This window comes from Carica papaya, chromosome 5 (genome assembly GCF_054855325.1).
Source record: "Carica papaya isolate Zhongbai chromosome 5, ASM5485532v1, whole genome shotgun sequence".
Classification (NCBI taxonomy): Eukaryota; Viridiplantae; Streptophyta; class Magnoliopsida; order Brassicales; family Caricaceae; genus Carica; species Carica papaya.
The window spans coordinates 8,418,873-8,436,931 of NC_142313.1; the positions used below are offsets into that span (position 1 = coordinate 8,418,873).

The following is an 18,059-nucleotide window of genomic DNA, read 5'->3' on the forward strand; positions in this document are numbered from 1 at the left end:
CAAAAGATTTTTAGATATTAATCCAATCATAAATTAAATATTTCAATTAAATATATATATGATTGGAGATGAATAAAATTTTTGTTTATACGTGAAAATATTATATATTATATATTTATATATGACCTATTTATAAAAATATATGTCAAATTTCTCAATATTTTTATACTTTAGGTTTAGATAGAACTGATTTAATAATTTTTTATATAAATTATTGATCCAAAAATTTAAACTTAAATTATCAATAATGTGTTGCCCTAAGTGTATATGAAGTTTAATAATTACATTATTTTTAAAAATAATTTTATTATTTTATTCCTATTATATCTTAATTTATCTTGATGTTTAAAAGCAATCAAAACTCCTACGAATATATCTTATTTGAATAATTCCAAAATTTAGGACCATGATTATGGATTTTGTTTATAGAATTTATTTAAAGATATATTTATTTCAGTAACAAAGAGGTGAAAATTCATTAAAATAATAAAAGTTAAATTTTAAGATAATTTTAAATCAAAGTAAAATAATATGTTTAATTTTTTAAAAATGAATTTAAATTAACAGATATTATTTCAAATATATCTGATAATATTATTTAAGAACTTCACTTCTATAATTTCCTTTTTTTAAAAAAAAAATTATTATCTTATTAATTAAAATATGTATTCAGAATTATCGTCCAAAATAAGTAAATAAATATATAGAGTAAGGACATTTACGTCCGAGAGGAAAAGGAGTTAGTTTTGAAGTTGAGAAGGTTTTATTACACTCTGTAACGTCCAAGTCATAAATTCTCTGGACCCTTCCTCCCAACCTTGATCGATTCAACTTTCTTATTTTACACCTACACCAACACACTACTCTCTTTCCAGTTTCCACCACCAGATCTCACTCCTTTTTCCTTTTCTTCTTTTTCTACACATTCACACACGATCCTCGATAATTTAGAATCTCTGTCCAGAAAAAATAAGCAATCGAATTTGATTGCATTAATCGATATCGCTCTCTTCTCTCGTTTATTTTCTCCATCGCATTTCCGGTTTTCTGTTCGGCATTCGGTGATGTGACTCTCGCAGAGGCAGTGTTTTGTCTTCTGGCGTTCCGGTGCGGTCTCCTCCGTCTGGTTCGTCGACTACAATCGTTGATGAACATCGCAGGTATTGCCATTTTAAAGCAGCGAATCTTTTTTTTTTTTTAATTTTTATTTGGTTTTGATTCTTTGAATTTTTCTTCTTATATTAAGTCGATTGCTCGATCCTTTCTCTTCTTTTTCTCTTTTGCTAGCTAGATAATATCGTCGTTTAAGTTAGAGGTAGATTTTTAAGGCTTTTTTTTTTTAAAAGTTTTAATTTCCTTAACAGCATTGAGTATCCGCCGCTAAATTCCATGTTTAGTTACGAAAATTTATTAGCCTGTTTCTTAGATTAGATCTTTGTGAGGCGCGTATCCTGGTGGTATATCCATTTTCAGTGATGATAGGTACATATAACATAATTAGGTATAAATTTAGGTTTTTGTAATAAGTTTTCTTTCATTATATGCTCGTACAGTTAAATCACCCATCCGAAAAAGCACTTCTTAATTCATAAAATTCAAAGCAACACGAATTAGTAGGAACCTTTTGTCAGAAAATTACATTATTTTAGCATATTCTTTTGGTTTAAAAAAATTAATTCGAATAATTAATTATTTTTTTAAAAAATATAGTCCTGCCGACCAATTTATTTGAGTAAGTTGTTGAAGTTTTAATTTAATTTGATAGTAATTTACAATCATTAATTTAAACTTTTATTATTTTATAAATATATTATATCCCAATTAAAATGGATGATTCAGTTTTGAAACACAATAACAAATATGAAATCATGTTTTGTTTTTTGTTTTTCATTATCCTTTTTGACAACTACAAAGTAGGTTGCACATCACGTTTAGCTCTGCTGAATCCACCTGGCGCACGTGAGGGTAGTAGGGCTTTATTACATGCCTCACGAACCCAATTTGGACTGACCCTCAACCTTTTTTTTTTTTTTGACCAACCTTCAACTTGAAACCTACTGAATTAATAAGGTCTCTTCAACATAAAATTCACTACTTAACTTTAAAAGTATGATAATGAATGTACTTTGACATTGTGATTATCCGATTCATAATTTAGGATGAAAATTTCAATTCTTTTTTAAATTAAAATTGACATACATTGCAATATAATTAAAAAAACCCCCTTAAAAGTATGATTAAATTATTGGCAGTATTCTCATGAAACTTTAAATTTATTTTAAAGAAAAATATTGAATATGCTTGAAATTGTTTATACTAACTATAAGGAACTTCCAGTTTTTTTTTTTTTCTTTTTTAATTTATGTTTAGTAACATAGAATAGGATCAGGATTTTTATTATATTTTAAAATAAGTTTTAAAAGAGAGAAAGTAAGTGCTATATTCTTAAATTTTTAGGTTGTTAGATTTTAAGTTTTATGATTGAAGTAAGAGAAAAGTTTAATTTATTTATGTTTTAAAAGAATTTTTTAGATTTTCATTTATTATGTAATGTTATCTTAAGATTAATAATACACATAAGTAAACTTAATTTTTATTATGTGATAAATTTTTCATTTATTATGTGATAAGGATATATATTTTTATTAATTTTATTTGGAAAAAGTAAATTTCTTTTTTACTATCAATAGTTTATCTAAATGGGTAATCATATTTTTTTTTAAAAAAATAAGAATTTAGATACTTTAATTAATTTAAAATTTTACAATATTTTAAGCATACTCCTTTTAATAATTTTAAATATGCCTGACTAATTTTTTTTTCAAAAACTTTGTATAAAAGTGTTGTACTAATTGATTGAATAAAAAATTAAATAACTTATTGAAGGTGCATAATTTTTTTTTTAAATAAATCCCTTATTCTCGGTGTGAATGGTCTTTTGACAGAAGAAAGAGAAGATCTACTCTCATATACAAAAACTGTAGAATTATGTATAATAATATTATAAAAATCAAGAAATTAAATGTATTTTCTAATAGATAACCATAAAATTATAAATTTATTAAATGTTTTTAAAGGAGTTTGCTTGTACTATTATTAAAATATAAGTAATAGTTTATTATTTCTTAAATTATCAAACCAGTTTAGATTAAAAAATTTATCAAGTTCAGGTATTATTTTCTCTCGGGCTGTAATATTAGTTTTTGAATATTAGGCAACAATATTATATAAGATATTATTATTGTATTAGACATTGGTACATCCGATAACAAGTGTTCTCATTTCCAAATTCCAATGTCCAAGGAGCTTTTTATTTCAACAACGTTGGTTCCAAGTTTTTATTTATTTGTTTAAAAATTTCGGTTATGTCAAGGTGTGGTGGTGTTTCTTAAAACTTGAGAAGATAAACATGAATCGTAACCATTACCGAAAAAGAACATGAATTGTTTACTGTAATGTCCAAGTTTAAGGGTTTTTTTTTTTTTAATTAAGGGTCATAATCTTTTTCGTAAATCAATATCGAATTTAAAACTTTGACCCACCTGTAGGAACACATACCACTAGAGTAAAAAATTATTATAGATTTTTCTTTTTTTTAATTAAGAGTTATAACCTTTGTCGAAAATGAATATTGAACACAAAATTTTGATCCCACATAGAGGAAAACATACCATTAAAGTCAAAACTATTTGTGTCCCAGCTTATAGGTTTAGTGTAGCTGCGACTGGGACAAGAAATTGATCACTAACCTTTTGAAGATTTTTCTTGGTACGGAATTAATTGATTTAGGTTTTTAAGGCATTAAAATGCTATTAAATTACGGTTTGGTTTAGTACAAAAAACTAGTAATAAATTTTATTTATGTTTTCAATGACCTATAAACATATGGTACTTTTAACTAAAAATTAAAAATAATTTTTTCAAATTCAGAAATAATATTTCATTTAGTAAATAAAAAGTTCCTTTTTCAACAACTTATATTTATATAAAAACATGCATATCAGTGTCATACTATATATGTATTATTATAAATATACTTTCAAATATAACCAAACACAAGTAACTATAAAATATTGAAAATATAAATTCTTGTTATTTTTAAATTCATATATTTTTATTTATATTTTCTATTATTTTTTGTTTTCAACTAGTAAACATATTAAGTATTCTTTATAACAAATTGTGATTTGTTTGGATAGTTAGAACATTCATTAAAAAAAAGAAGAATGTATTTTAGTGTAAAATTTTCTCCATTCTTTATATATATATATATATGCACATAGATTACCGTAATAATAATAATAACTGATTTTTTTTTTTCCAATCTTAAAAAATCATATTTGACCGTAGAAAATAACAAATATTTCTGATATTAAAGATAGTTTAATTTTTTATTTTTAATCTCATACTATACTTTTCATTTTGACTTTTAAACATATTTTGTACATATTTATGTGTATTAAATGTGAATTAAAGAATTTGAGTATTTTTCAATATCGCAATGGCAATGTAAAACTATAATTTAGATTATGTTTGAAATAAATATATATATATTTTTATAAAATTCATTTAGAAATTCACAACTACTTAAATTGGAAGGATAAAATCAGTTCGAAGATAATTAGAGAATAAGTTTATAAAAAATTAAATAATATGAGAAGAATATATCCTAAATTGTATTTAATTAAAAATTAGAAAATTTTAAAAAATTATGCCTGAGATTGGCAACATGCTAGGCGGCCTATGGTTATTATACGGTTGGCATTACAAAAAGTTATCATCGTATCACTTGTATAAAGTTAACAAAATATTCTTAATTATTAGTAGAAGACAACTCCATACTCCAAAGTATCATCAGGCATGTCTTGTAATTAATGGTAACGGTAACATGCCCCCACGTGAGGTCTCAAAATAGGATCTTAATCCTAAAAGCATTATTGTGTTTTCCTAAAGATTAGGCTAAATGCATCGTTTGATCAAGTGTTTTATTTTTTATTTTGAGCAATTAAATACATAATGTTTAAATTTTATCCAATGAAATGGTCATACTAACAATTCAATCAACTGTGTTATATCTGGTACTACGTGACAAAAGCATTTGGTAACAGTATTTTTAACATATGAGAAAAATTTTCTATGATGACTTCATAAAGAAAAGAAAAATAAGTTATTCTGTAACGATCCCGGAAATGTGAAAATGAAATGAGTATTTAAACACATAAAATGCGGAAGCGAGATCAAAATTTCAGTTAACATCCCTTACACGAAAACAAAAAACGTACTTAAAATATAAAAGATTAAACTAACTAAAAGAGAAACTCGAAAATAAAACTATGAGTATGACTACAGAGTCTCTAGGCATCCCCTTCGTCGTCCTCCTGCGAAACGGGCTCGGGAACCATGTCTTCCTGATATGAAATGGTTAAATAAGGAGTGAGCTACACTAGCCCAGTAAGAACATCACGATATCTCACCGTCACGGAGGTAAATGTGGGAAGAAAAAACACAAAAGACCAATGGAGCATGATTTACAACAAATCCTTTTATTTATGATAAAACCTTTACCATCCACTTACCTCGGTGGAATTCATGAAAACAATATAAGAAAACAATAACATTATCACAATCATGGAATAATATAAGCTGTAAAACATAGCACTTATCACGCCTTTTGTAATTCAATCATTATACCACATATCCTTTTCTCATTTACCAGCCTACACTATCCATGGGGGTCCCTAAGGGGTCCCGCTACCCGTTAACCTTTAACATTCATAATCAGTTTCCAGGGCCGTCCCCATACCCCGTCCGGTATGAGGGTGAAACGGGCCGTCCCCATACCCCGTCCGGTATGGGCACCAAAACCATAAGATCTCCATACCCCGTCCGGCATGTGAGACCACAATCCCGGTAGGGTTCCCTACGGACCCGGTCCGTCCACCATCTCCCAGGATATCTAGTCAGGCTGACCCCATCATACAATTATCAGTCTACACAATCTTTCATTTTCCTTTTCCTCAATAAGCATCATCAATTCACATTTAAACAAGCAAATCGTAATTCATGTCAAACAGACAACATACAGTATCAGTTCTTCAGTCTTTCAACCCATAATTAATAAAACAGTAATATATGCACTCGAAACTATAAAATGAACACATCAAACCTCATAATGCATTTAAAGCTGTAAAACAGGCCAAATAACAGTAAATCATCAATCACACTAGACTCGGGCTCCATTAGCAAACTTAAGCAATTTCACACATGCGTTAATTCAAGAAATACCGTTTTATCATTTTGAACTTTAATACCGTGATAGGAAATAGGGTGAGGGGTCCTTACTTGTTTTCGGGATCCGAATACGATTCACAGTGCGCCTACAGGCCGTCCCTAATTTTTCCTGAATTTTTCTCGGGGAACTGAAACACACTAACGGTACCTGCACGTGTTCCAAAAAATCTCAAATTAGGCTCAGGGCCCCTTTTTGGCCAATACCACAACTCCGGCACGGCGGCTCCGCCGTGCTCCGGCGACGGCGGCGCCGCTTGCGGCGGCGATTCGCCTCGGGTTGGCTATTTTCGGCCGTTTTCGGCCGAATTCGGCCACACTCGCATCGGTCCCCGCGAGAAAATAACCCTAGGGCCCTCGGGGGGGGGGGGGGGGGGGTAAAAAATCACGGAGAAGCGGAGCTTACCGGCGGCGACGCTCTCGGGTGCGGCGGCTCTCCGGCGAGGTTCGTGGTTTGGTGATTCGTCTCCGGTCAACCTGTAGAGAAAAGAATGGTGATCACGGTTATATAAAAATTGCATCAAACGGAGGCCGGGAAGGGCCTCGTCGGAGGCAAAAACCGAGAGGGGGCATGGCGGCGCCGCTGGTATTCGGCCGCGTATTCCGGCCGTTTGGCCGGGATTTTGGCTTCGATTTGGCCACAGGAGGAATCAGCGTGGAAAAACGAGTCGGGGGTATGAAATATACCTCGATCGGCGGTTGGAAATTTCCCCGGTGCGGCGGCGGGTGGCGGCGGTCGGCCTCTGGTTCGTCTTCTCCGGCGAGCGGCAGGCGGCTAGGGTTTGTGGTCTGGTGTGGGGGTTCTATTTATAACCCCTTGCCTTTTGATCTCAGCCGTCCATTTTGTTTTAATCTGGGCCGTTCGTTTTTGATTGAATCTGGGCCGTCCGTGCGATTGTATCTGGGCCGTCCGATCGCGCGATTGATCTGGGCCGTCCGATCGCGCCCACGCGGATCGCCAACGTGGCCCGTTCCGGAGCGACGTGGTCTTGCCACGTGGCTTCTTTTTTTTTTTTTTTTTTTTTTCCTCCTCGGTCCGGGCGCTACAACTCTCCCCCCCATAAAGAAATTTGGTCCCCAAATTTGCCTCATTACTCTTGATCAAACAGATGGGGATATTGGACCCTAAATTCTGATTCCAGTTCCCAAGTCGCCTCCTTGGGTGTGTGGTTCTGCCACATGACTTTTACAAATGATATTTCCCGGTTGCGGAGTATTCTGCTTTCTCGGTCCGTGATACTGACCGGTACTTCTTCATAAGACAAGTCCTCTCGGAGTGGAAGCGGTTCGTGAGCCAAGACATGAGAAGGGTCCGGATTGTACTTACGTAGCATAGATACATGAAACACATTATGAACCCGGGAGAGCTCAGGAGGCAGTGCAAGTCTGTAGGCAGTGGTACCAATCTTGTCTAAGATTTCAAAGGGTCCAATATATCTGGGGTTTAATTTTCCCCTCCTGCCGAACCTACTAATTCCCTTGAAGGGGGTGACTTTAAGAAACACCCGGTCGCCTTTCTCAAAGGCCAGGTCTCTTCTTCGGGTATCGGCTTAACTCTTCTGCCTACTCTGAGCTGTCTGGATGTTCTTCTTGATCTTAACTATCTTGGACGTGGTTTCTTCTACCAAATCCGGGCCAAACAATCTTCTATCGCCCACTTCCTCCCAACAGATCGGCGACCTGCACGGACGTCCGTATAACGCCTCGTATGGGGCCATGCCGATGCTTGCTTGGTAGCTGTTGTTGTAAGCAAACTCTATCGTACAAATTGTCCTCTCTGATTGTCCATCGGTTTGGGGGTGGAAGGCAGTACTAAGAGACAGCTTTGTTCCCATAGCTTGCTGGAAACTATTCCAAAACCGAGAAGTGAATCTGGGATCCCTGTCGGATACCACTGTTACTGGAACTCCATGTAGTCTGACTACCTCCCGGATATACATTCTTGCCAACTTGTCCAAGGGATCAGTCATTTTGATGGCCAAGAAGTGGGAAGACTTAGTGAGTCGGTCAACAATTACCCATATAGCATCATGTCCCGATCGTGCCTTGGGTAGTCCCGATACGAAGTCCATGGTGATATGTTCCCACTTCCACTCTGGAATCGGTAAAGGCTGAAGTAACCCGCCCGGGCGTTGATGTTCTGCTTTGACCTGCTGACATACCAAGCATTTAGATACAAAGTCAGCTATATCTCTCTTCATCCCATTCCACCAGAACCGAGGTCGCATAGTTTGGTACATTTTCGTACTTCCTGGATGCATGGCGAACCTTGAACTATGGGACTCTGTCATGATGTCTCTTCTTAACTCACTGTCGTCTGGGACACACACTCTGTCCCTGAAACGAATCAATCCGTCGGCGGAGATCTGAAATTCTGAGTTCACTCCCTGTTCTGCATCCTTCTTGCGGGTTACTAGGGCGGGGTCGATTGACTGGGCTTCCTTTATTCTTTGGATTAACTCGGGTTGGACCGCTAGATGGCTCAAACATGTGGCCCTCTTCAGATCTCGCAGTCAAACCTGCTGCGTGGCCCCAATGGACCTGCATTCTGAAACCATCAGATGGGCCAGGGTGCCTGCACTTTTCCTGCTGAGGGCATCGGCTACTACGTTGCCCTTACCTGGATGGTATAGGATGTCACAATCATAGTCCTTGAGGAGTTCCATCAACCTTCTCTGACGCATGTTGAGATCCTTCTGAGTGAAGATGTGCTTCAAACTCTTATGATCGGTGTAGATCTGAAAGGTCTCTCCATACAAATAATGGCGCCAGATTTTCAGGGCGTGTATGATTGCAGCAAGCTCCAAGTCATGGGTAGGATAGTTCTTCTCATGATTCTTTAGCTGTCTAGACCCATATGCTATAACCTTTCCATGCTGCATCAGAACACAACCCAGCCCCAGATAGGAGGCATCGCTATAAACTGTATACCCTCTTGGTCCACTCGGTAGAGCCAGCACGGGTGCAGTAGTCAGTCGCTTCTTCAATTCTGAAAAACTCCTTTCGCAGTTCTCATTCCAATCAAACATTGCATTCTTCTTTGTGAGTTGGGTTAGAGGAGCCGCTAGATTGGAGAACCCTTCGACAAACCGGCGGTAATAACCTGCCATCCCTAGGAAACTGCGAATTTCCTTAACTGTTGTCAGTCTTTCCCAACCAAGTACCGCTTCAACCTTTTCGGGGTTCACTGACACCCCTTCCTTCGATATAACATGTCCTAGGAAGGCGGTTTGCTCGAGCCAAAATCTACACTTGCTCAACTTTGCATACAACTTCTTTTCCCTGAGTACCTGTAGGACTTGGGCAAGATGACGAGCATGTTCTTCTCTACTTTTTGAGTAGACTAAGATATCATCGATGAACACGATGACAAATTGATCCAAGAACTCTCTGAAGATTCTGTTCATTAGATCCATAAAGATGGTCGGGGCGTTGGTTAGCCCAAACGGCATAACCAGGAACTCGTAGTGTCCGTACCTGGTTCGGAATGCCGTCTTGAGGATATCCTCTGCTCTTACCTTTACCTGATGGTAACCTGATCGTAGATCTATTTTAGAAAAGATCTGTGCACCCTGCAACTGATCGAAAAGGTCATCAATCCGAGGAAGAGGATATTTGTTCTTGATTGTTACCTTGTTTATCCTTCTGTAATCAATGCACAGTCTCAACGTTCCATCTCCCTTCCTTGCAAAAGTAACCCCGGCACCCCATGGGGAAACACTGTGCCTAATGAAGCCACTGTCTTGTAGCTCAGTGATCTGTTTCCTTAGTTCTTCCATCTCGATGCGACTCATTCGGTAAGGAGCTACTGAGATGGGATTGGTACCTGGCTGTAAGTCTATGGTGAACTCGACCTCCCTGTCCCTTGGTAGACCGAGCAGTTCATCCGAAAATACGTCTGGAAAGTCTCGGACTACTGGAATCTCTTGGATACAAACTTCTTTCTTGGGTTTACCTAGTTAGAGAAAATACAAGATTAAGGCACTGGAAATCAAGAAAAACTTGCCATTCGGGAAATCAGTACTGAATAATTTTATTAACTTGTAAAAGGCTCCTCGTTGGGAGGATTAAATACAATCTTTTTGTTAAAGCAGTCTATGGTGGCGTGATACGCCGCTAGCCAATCCATTCCTAGGATTACATCAAAATCCCCCGTGTCTAAACTTATCAGGTCTACCCTCAATTCCCTATCTGCTATCTCCACGGCACATGCCCTGTAGACAACCTCTCCTAGCAATGTCTCCCCCCCAGCGGTAGATACAAGCAATAATGAATCAAGTCTATCAGGTGATACACAAATTTTGGAAGCAAGAACATGTGAAATAAAAGAATGTGATGCACCAGTATCAAACAAAACATGAGCAATATGGCCAGAGATAGTATACATACCATGTACCACGTCCGGGTCTGCGTCGGCATCCTTCTGCGTAAGGTTGTAAACTCTGCCCTGGATTGGAGGCATTCTCTGATTCTGGTTCCTGGGGCATTCCCTTGCAAAGTGCTGGGCACTGCCGCATATGCGACAGGTGTTGTTGAGGCGGTAGCAGGGTCGGTCAAGGAAGGAGCGGGGTCCCGAGGTAGAGGGACTGGGGCCGGCTGAGGGTGAACTGGGGGACCCTGTGGTGGCACCTGCTGATGTGGTGGGGGCACTGGAATGTGCTGTGGCGGCACCTGTTGGTACTATGGCTGTGGTACTGGGTCGTACCGCGGCTGTGGTGCCGGGTGGTACTGCGGCTGTGGTACCGGGTGGTACTGTGGAGGAACAGGCTCCTGCCGGGGTGGCTCGGGATCAGCCTGCTGTAGCGGGGGCTCAACCTGCGCTAGCGGAGGAGGTCCGGGTAACTCCCTTCTCTCCTCTTGCCTTTGCTAGGCAGCTACGAGAGCCTCCACCATCTCAAATAGTATGTCTAAATCCTCCCGAAGCGAATTATCTTGGGCCGTTCGGTTTAGTGGGGGCTTTCCTCTCCTCATTCTCGTGTACTTACATTCACAAGAAATGATTGAGTAACGATATAGTGGTGAGTATTACTCTAAGGCACTATTGTGTAAGGGATGGGTCCGAGGAAACGCGGCTCTGATACCAACTGTAACGACCCCGGAAATGTGAAAATGAAATGAGTATTTAAACACATAAAATGCGGAAGCGAGATCAAAATTTCAGTTAACATCCCTTACACGAAAACCAAAAACGTACTTAAAATATAAAGGATTAAACTAACTAAAAGAGAAACTCGAAAATAAAACTATGAGTATGACTACAGAGTCTCTAGGCATCCCCTTCGTCGTCCTCATGCGGAACGGGCTCGGGAACCATGTCTTCCTGATATGAAATGGTTAAATAAGGAGTGAGCTACACTAGCCCAGTAAGAACATCACGATATCTCACCGTCACGAGGTAAATGTGGGTAGAAAAAACACAAAAGACCAATGGAGCATGATTTACAACAAATCCTTTTATTTATGATAAAACCTTTACCATCCACTTACCTCGGTGGAATTCATGAAACAATATAAGAAAACAATAACATTATCACAATCATGGAATAATATAAGCTGTAAAACATAGCACTTATCACGCCTTTTGTAATTCAATCATTATACCACATATCCTTTTCTCATTTACCAGCCTACTAGTATCCATGGGGGTCCCTAAGGGGTCCCGCTACCCGTTAACCTTTAACATTCATAATCAGTTTCCAGGGCCGTCCCCATACCCCGTCCGGTATGGGCGCCAAAACCATAAACCTCAATACCCCGTCCGGTATGAGGGTGAAACGGGCCGTCCCCATACCCCGTCCGGTATGGGCGCCAAAACCATAAGATCTCCATACCCCGTCCGGCATGTGAGACCACAATCCCGGTAGGGTTCCCTACGGACCCGGTCCGTCCACCATCTCCCAGGATATCTAGTCAGGCTGACCCCATCATACAATTATCAGTCTACACAATCTTTCATTTTCCTTTTCCTCAATAAGCATCATCAATTCACATTTAAACAAGCAAATCGTAATTCATGTCAAACAGACAACATACAGTATCAGTTCTTAAGTCTTTCAACCCATAATTAATAAAACAGTAATATATGCACTTGAAACTATAAAATGAACACATCAAACCTCATAATGCATTTAAAGCTGTAAAACAGGCCAAATAACAGTAAATCATCAATCACACTAGACTCGGGCTCCATTAGCAAGCTTAAGCAATTTCACACATGCGTTAATTCAAGAAATACCGTGATAGGAAATAGGGTGAGGGGTCCTTACTTGTTTTCGGGATCCGAATACGATTCACAGTGCGCCTACAGGCCGTCCCTAATTTTTTCTGAATTTTTCCCGGGGAACTGAAACACACTAACGGTACCTGCACGTGTTCCAAAAAATTTCAAATTAGGCTCAGGGCCCCTTTTTGGCCAATACCGCAACTCCGGCACGGCGGCTCCGCCGTGCTCCGGCGACGGCGCCGCCGCTTGCGGCGGCGATTCGCCTCGGGTTGGCTGTTTTCGGCCGAATTCGGCCACACTCGCATCGGTCCCTGCGAGAAAACAACCCTAGGGCCCTCGGGGGGGGGGGGGGGGGGGCAAAAAATCACGGAGAAGCGGAGCTTACCGGCGGCGGCGCTCTCGGGTGCGGCGGCTCTCCGGCGAGGTTCGTGGTTTGGTGATTCGGCTCCGGTCAACCTGTAGAGAAAAGAATGGTGATCACGGTGATATAAAAATTGCATCAAACGGAGGCCGGGAAGGGCCTCGTCGGAGGCAAAAACCGAGAGGGGGCGCGACGGCGCCGCTGGTATTCGGCCGCGTATTCCGGCCGTTTGGCCGGGATTTTGGCTTCGATTTGGCCACAGCAGGAATCAGTGTGGAAAAACGAGTCGGGGGTATGAAATTTACCTCGATCGGCGGTCGGAAATTTCCCCGGTTCGGCGGCGGGTGGCGGCGGTCGGCCTCTGGTTCGTCTTCTCCGGCGAGCGGCAGGCGGCTAGGGTTTGTGGTCTGGTGTGGGGGTTCTATTTATAACCCCTTGCCTTTTGATCTCAGCCGTCCATTTTGTTTTAATCTGGGCCGTTCGTTTTTGATTGAATCTGGGCCGTCCGATCGCGCCCACGCGGATCACCAACGTGGCCCGTTCCGGAGCGACGTGGTCTTGCCACGTGGCAGGCCCCGGTTGGCCGGGACTGCTGACCGGGCCTGCTGACGTGGCTGCCGACGTGGCTTTTTTTTTTTTTTCCTCCTCGGTCCGGGCGCTACATATTCTCTAATTGTCAAAATAAAATGCTAAAATAAAAATGCTTCTGAGTTTATTAAAATCAACTTTAATAAATAAAAAAAAAATTCAAATAATATATTGATATCTTGATACTGCCTGTATATAGTAATAATTTAAAACTTTTGGTATATGAATTCATAAATTTATTTGTACTTTTTCAGCATTCTTACTATAGTGATCAAGAACATAAATTTAATTTTTTAAGATGCTGAAATTGATTTTTTTTTTTTTTTGCCACATGATATACAAAAACCCATCTTGCATGCCATATAGTACCAAATTTAACATCATTAACATGGACAGTTGGTTGAAAATAATCTAAGATATTTAGTACTTAATTGTTCAAAATAAAAAATGAAACAGCCACCTGAATTAAAAAAAAAAAAGTTGATATTTACTAGTACATTTGGCCTAATATATTGCTATATCTAAGGCTTATCCATTACCCATCTTACTTGCATTTTTTCCAACTGGAAACGTGATGATATAAAGTCGTATTAGGCTTGCCAAATCTTGGAATGTATCTCGGATATCTAATCCAAATTACTTGGAAAAAATATTATTATTTCGACTATTGTAAGAAACGTACGGGACATAAGAAACGATTTTGTTGCACATAAAGCAGGACAATTTGCGGCAGATAGGAAAAGCGGACATTCCCAAGAACGTTAAGATACTCATTTTCAAAAATTAAAATATTTGAAAATGAGCACTCCTCTCGAGATCAACAACCAAATTAATTTTACCTTCCTCCCCCCCCCCCCCCCCCCCCAAGGAACCGGTACCAACCAAAATTTTGTTTATATTTTAGACTTGCACCAATTTTGCTCATCATAAAAATCAATCTCGCAGAGATAGATAATATACTTGTAAAAGAGTATATTAATAAATATCATAAATATATTTGATGATTTTATTTTTGCTTCAACTTTGTTAGTAGAATAACTAGTAAATTCTAAAGGATATTCACCAGGTCAAACTTGACGCTACTTTATTTGATGCACTGCCCTAAAATTAATTTAATTCCATACTATAATTAAGTGATAGGTTTATGACCTAAGATCACGGTCACTTCTGGTAAAGAAAACTAGTAACATTACCAAACACTCCAAACATTAAGTTTAATGACCTAAACATCCTTGCTTAGCCTTGTAATCACGTTGCGATGAAGAGCTATTTAAGTAATTTGACTGGTAGAAATCCCTTTGGTGGCACCTTTATGTTATCGTTGTTACCTAGGGAGGTTTAATGTCCTTTACGAAGTTACATGTCCTTTATAAAGTTACTTGTCATATTTTGATTTCTTTATAAGAGCCTTTTGCTGCCTTTTACGTTTGTTTTCAGAAATCCCCCCAAGTTTTTGGTTTACACTTTTTTCCGCAGATTCAAGGAACCACCAAGGAAAAAGTGAAGGTGAGGTTGCATATTTTTCACCAACTCCTCCTAAGTTGGTTATCCCTATTATATATTGACTACCGGGATTTGTTGCTTTTCAGGCCAGCACAGGTGTTATGAAGCCTACCTCTTTTCTATCAGCAACTTTGCTTGGATTTTTATAGCAAAGATCTTACTGCCATGGCATGCACAACAGTAAGTGTTGCTGCAACCCCAGTTGCCACATCAACCAAAGACATCTCCAAAGAACAGAAGGGTCTCCAACAATCCCAGTCTGCCAAAAACCTTGGCAAACAAGCTCGTATTCAGAGGTCTTATTCAGACAACCACCTGTGTCATTCTTTCAATGCTATACGTGCTGAGTCATCAAAACCAAAGCTGAAGAACAGCCATTCAGTTGGGAACTTCCCCTTCCAAATATCTAGTTCCATAATCCCAAACTCACTTAAATCATTCTTGTTCGATCCAGAGATTAGTAAGGATTTGAATCTTGCAGATAAAACAATGAATATTGTGGTAAGCTCAGATGAGGTCGATGAAGAAGATAAGGAGGTGAAAAGGGCAAATTGGGTGGAGAGGTTGCTGGAGATTCGCAGCCATTGGAAGAACAGACAGCCAAAAGGAAATACAGATGCTGATACAGTTTGTGATGAGCAAGATGAAACTGTATATTGTGGTTGTGATGGAGAAGAGAGTGGTGAGTGTGCCGTAGAATATGATTCGGGAGAAGAGACTGGAGAAGAGACATTTGATCTTGAATCGTTCTCCAGGTTATTGGTTCAGGTACCATGGTCTGATACCAAGCAATTTTCTCAGCTGGCCTTCCTATGCAACATGGCCTACGTTATACCAGAGATCAAGGTATGGTGAAGGCAGATTTCACTTACAATGCGAGTCCCTACACTTATCACTAGTTGACATCTAATCTCTTCTTAACCATATGCAGGCTGGTGATCTAAGAAGATACTATGGTCTACATTATGTAACATCTTCCTTGGAAAAGAAAGCAGAGGCTGCCATAACCAAAGCAAAGTTTGATCAGGACTCTACTTCTGTACCTGCTGTCAGTCCAAAGGGAACTGAATCCAGTTCAAAGAAAACCATAGAATCCAAGCAGAAACGTCCAATCCGTTCCTCTGCTGCTTACGAGATAGCTGCTTCAGCTGCATCATACATCCATTCACATGCAAAAGATCTTCTATCCAGCCGCACCGAGCCAGCAAAGGAAAATGGTGTAGATTCCTGTAGGAGAGGAACAGAGCCAAGAGGAGAGGATGAAAATCCAACCCGAGTGCACAAATCAGTGGTTGCGGCTCATGCAGCAGCATCCACAATGACTGCAGTGGTTGCAGCAGGAGAGGAAGAAAAGCAGAAGGCGGCAAAGGACCTTCAGTCACTTCACTCTGCACCCTGTGAGTGGTTTGTGTGTGATGAGACAAGCACCTACACTCGCTGCTTTGTGATCCAGGTAATTCTTTCTAGGCCAAGTAAATTCATGAAGACTCTAATTTTATCTAGCAAATGGAAAACACTCATATGGCAAGCAGTTAATGGAAAAATCAAATCACCTTACAACATTCAGATTTCATTTCTGATCCAAAATGAATAAAGTAGTGATTCTGAATGTGTTCAACTATGTTTCGGGTTACAGGGATCAGATTCTCTGGCATCTTGGCAGGCAAACCTCTTTTTTGAACCCACAAAATTTGAGGTAGGCATTTAGGTTCAATTCCTCAAAATGCACGTACGAATTCCGTAATTCTGAATCTGCATTATATAAAGTGAGAGGAAAAATGAAAAGCAAAACCACTGAGGATATGTTTTTGACTTGCAGGGAACAGATGTAATCGTTCATAGAGGAATCTATGAAGCTGCTAAAGGTATATATGAGCAATTCATACCAGAAATTTTAGACCATCTGAACAAATATGGTGATCTCGCAAGGTTTCAGTTCACTGGTCATTCCCTTGGTGGTAGTCTTTCCCTTCTAGTTAACTTGATGCTTCTGTCTAGGAAGGTTCTAAAGCCTTCAGCAGTTCAGCCAGTTGTCACTTTCGGCTCTCCCTCTGTTTTTTGTGGAGGCCAAAAAATACTCAAAGACCTAGGGCTAGATGAAGATCATGTTCACTGTGTGATGATGCATAGAGACATTGTGCCAAGAGCCTTCTCCTGCAACTATCCTAGCCATGTGGCTCTAGTCCTCAAGCGTTTGAATGGCTCCTTCAGAACACACTCTTGTCTAATTAAAAATGTAAGTATTTGGAAGAATACTTCATCTTTGAAGCTGAAGTTTTAGGTTCTAACTATCAGGCTCACAAAGTAGTGCTATATGCCCACTGAGCCATATGGTTCAGTCATCGTAAGTTTTTGTAATGCTATCTCATCGGTCATGTTCTTTCTTATATGCAGAAACTTTTGTACTCTCCACTCGGAAGACTATTTATTCTCCAACCTAATGAAAAATCATCTCCTCCGCACCCTTTACTTCCTCCAGGAAACGCTCTCTATGTGCTAGACAAGACAAAACGTGGGTACTCAACAGCTGCCCTTCGAGCATTTCTTAATAATCCCCACCCACTAGAAACCCTGAGTGATCCTACAGCCTATGGCTCAGATGGTTCAATTCTGAGAGACCATGACTCAAGCAACTATTTAAAAGCAGTGAATGGGGTCCTAAGGCAGCATACAAAAATGGTAGTAAGAAAAGTGAGAAAACAGAGAAGCATGCTGTGGCCATTACTCACTTCACCATCTCCACACTCGTGGACATATGATAGGAGCTTAGACAGTAGCAGGTTAGCAAGAAAGGAGATGATGACTGGTGTCTAGGGTCTTTCTTGGTACTTCTCTGCAAAAACAGAGAGGATGCTCACAAGACAATAAGTGATGAATGTAAAACATTATAATCTGTCTTTTGCACATCCTTTTCTTGTAAATTGTTGTTATTTCTGTTTATATCTACGCTATTCATTATAATGCTGTCAATAAAATGTCAATGGTTCTGGTAAAATCACAAGTAACTCATTCTTTCGTTCCTACATGGATTAACTCTAACCTAACAATCAAATAGAGTTAAAAACAATCAACTTATTCCAACAGATTTAGTAGAAT

General features: G+C 38.9%; 1 protein-coding gene across 3 annotated transcripts; it reads left to right on the plus strand.

The window, feature by feature from the left end:
- Positions 1-790: 790 nt before the first annotated feature.
- Positions 791-17,982, plus strand: LOC110826154 (alpha/beta-Hydrolases superfamily protein). Of its 3 annotated transcripts, none has more exons than XM_088220682.1 (7): positions 791-1,160; positions 14,898-14,966; positions 15,050-15,809; positions 15,895-16,416; positions 16,600-16,659; positions 16,783-17,199; positions 17,358-17,982. In XM_088220682.1, the coding sequence occupies exons 3-7, from the start codon at positions 15,129-15,131 to the stop codon at positions 17,775-17,777; spliced, it is 2,100 nt and encodes a 699-aa protein (XP_088076808.1). In that variant the 5' UTR covers positions 791-1,160; positions 14,898-14,966; positions 15,050-15,128; the 3' UTR covers positions 17,778-17,982. The 3 variants fall into 3 exon arrangements, with proteins under 3 accessions (XP_088076808.1, XP_088076809.1, XP_088076810.1); XM_088220683.1 differs by having other exon boundaries at positions 14,937-14,966; XM_088220684.1 differs by lacking the exon at positions 14,898-14,966.
- The last annotated feature ends 77 nt before the right edge of the window (positions 17,983-18,059 follow it).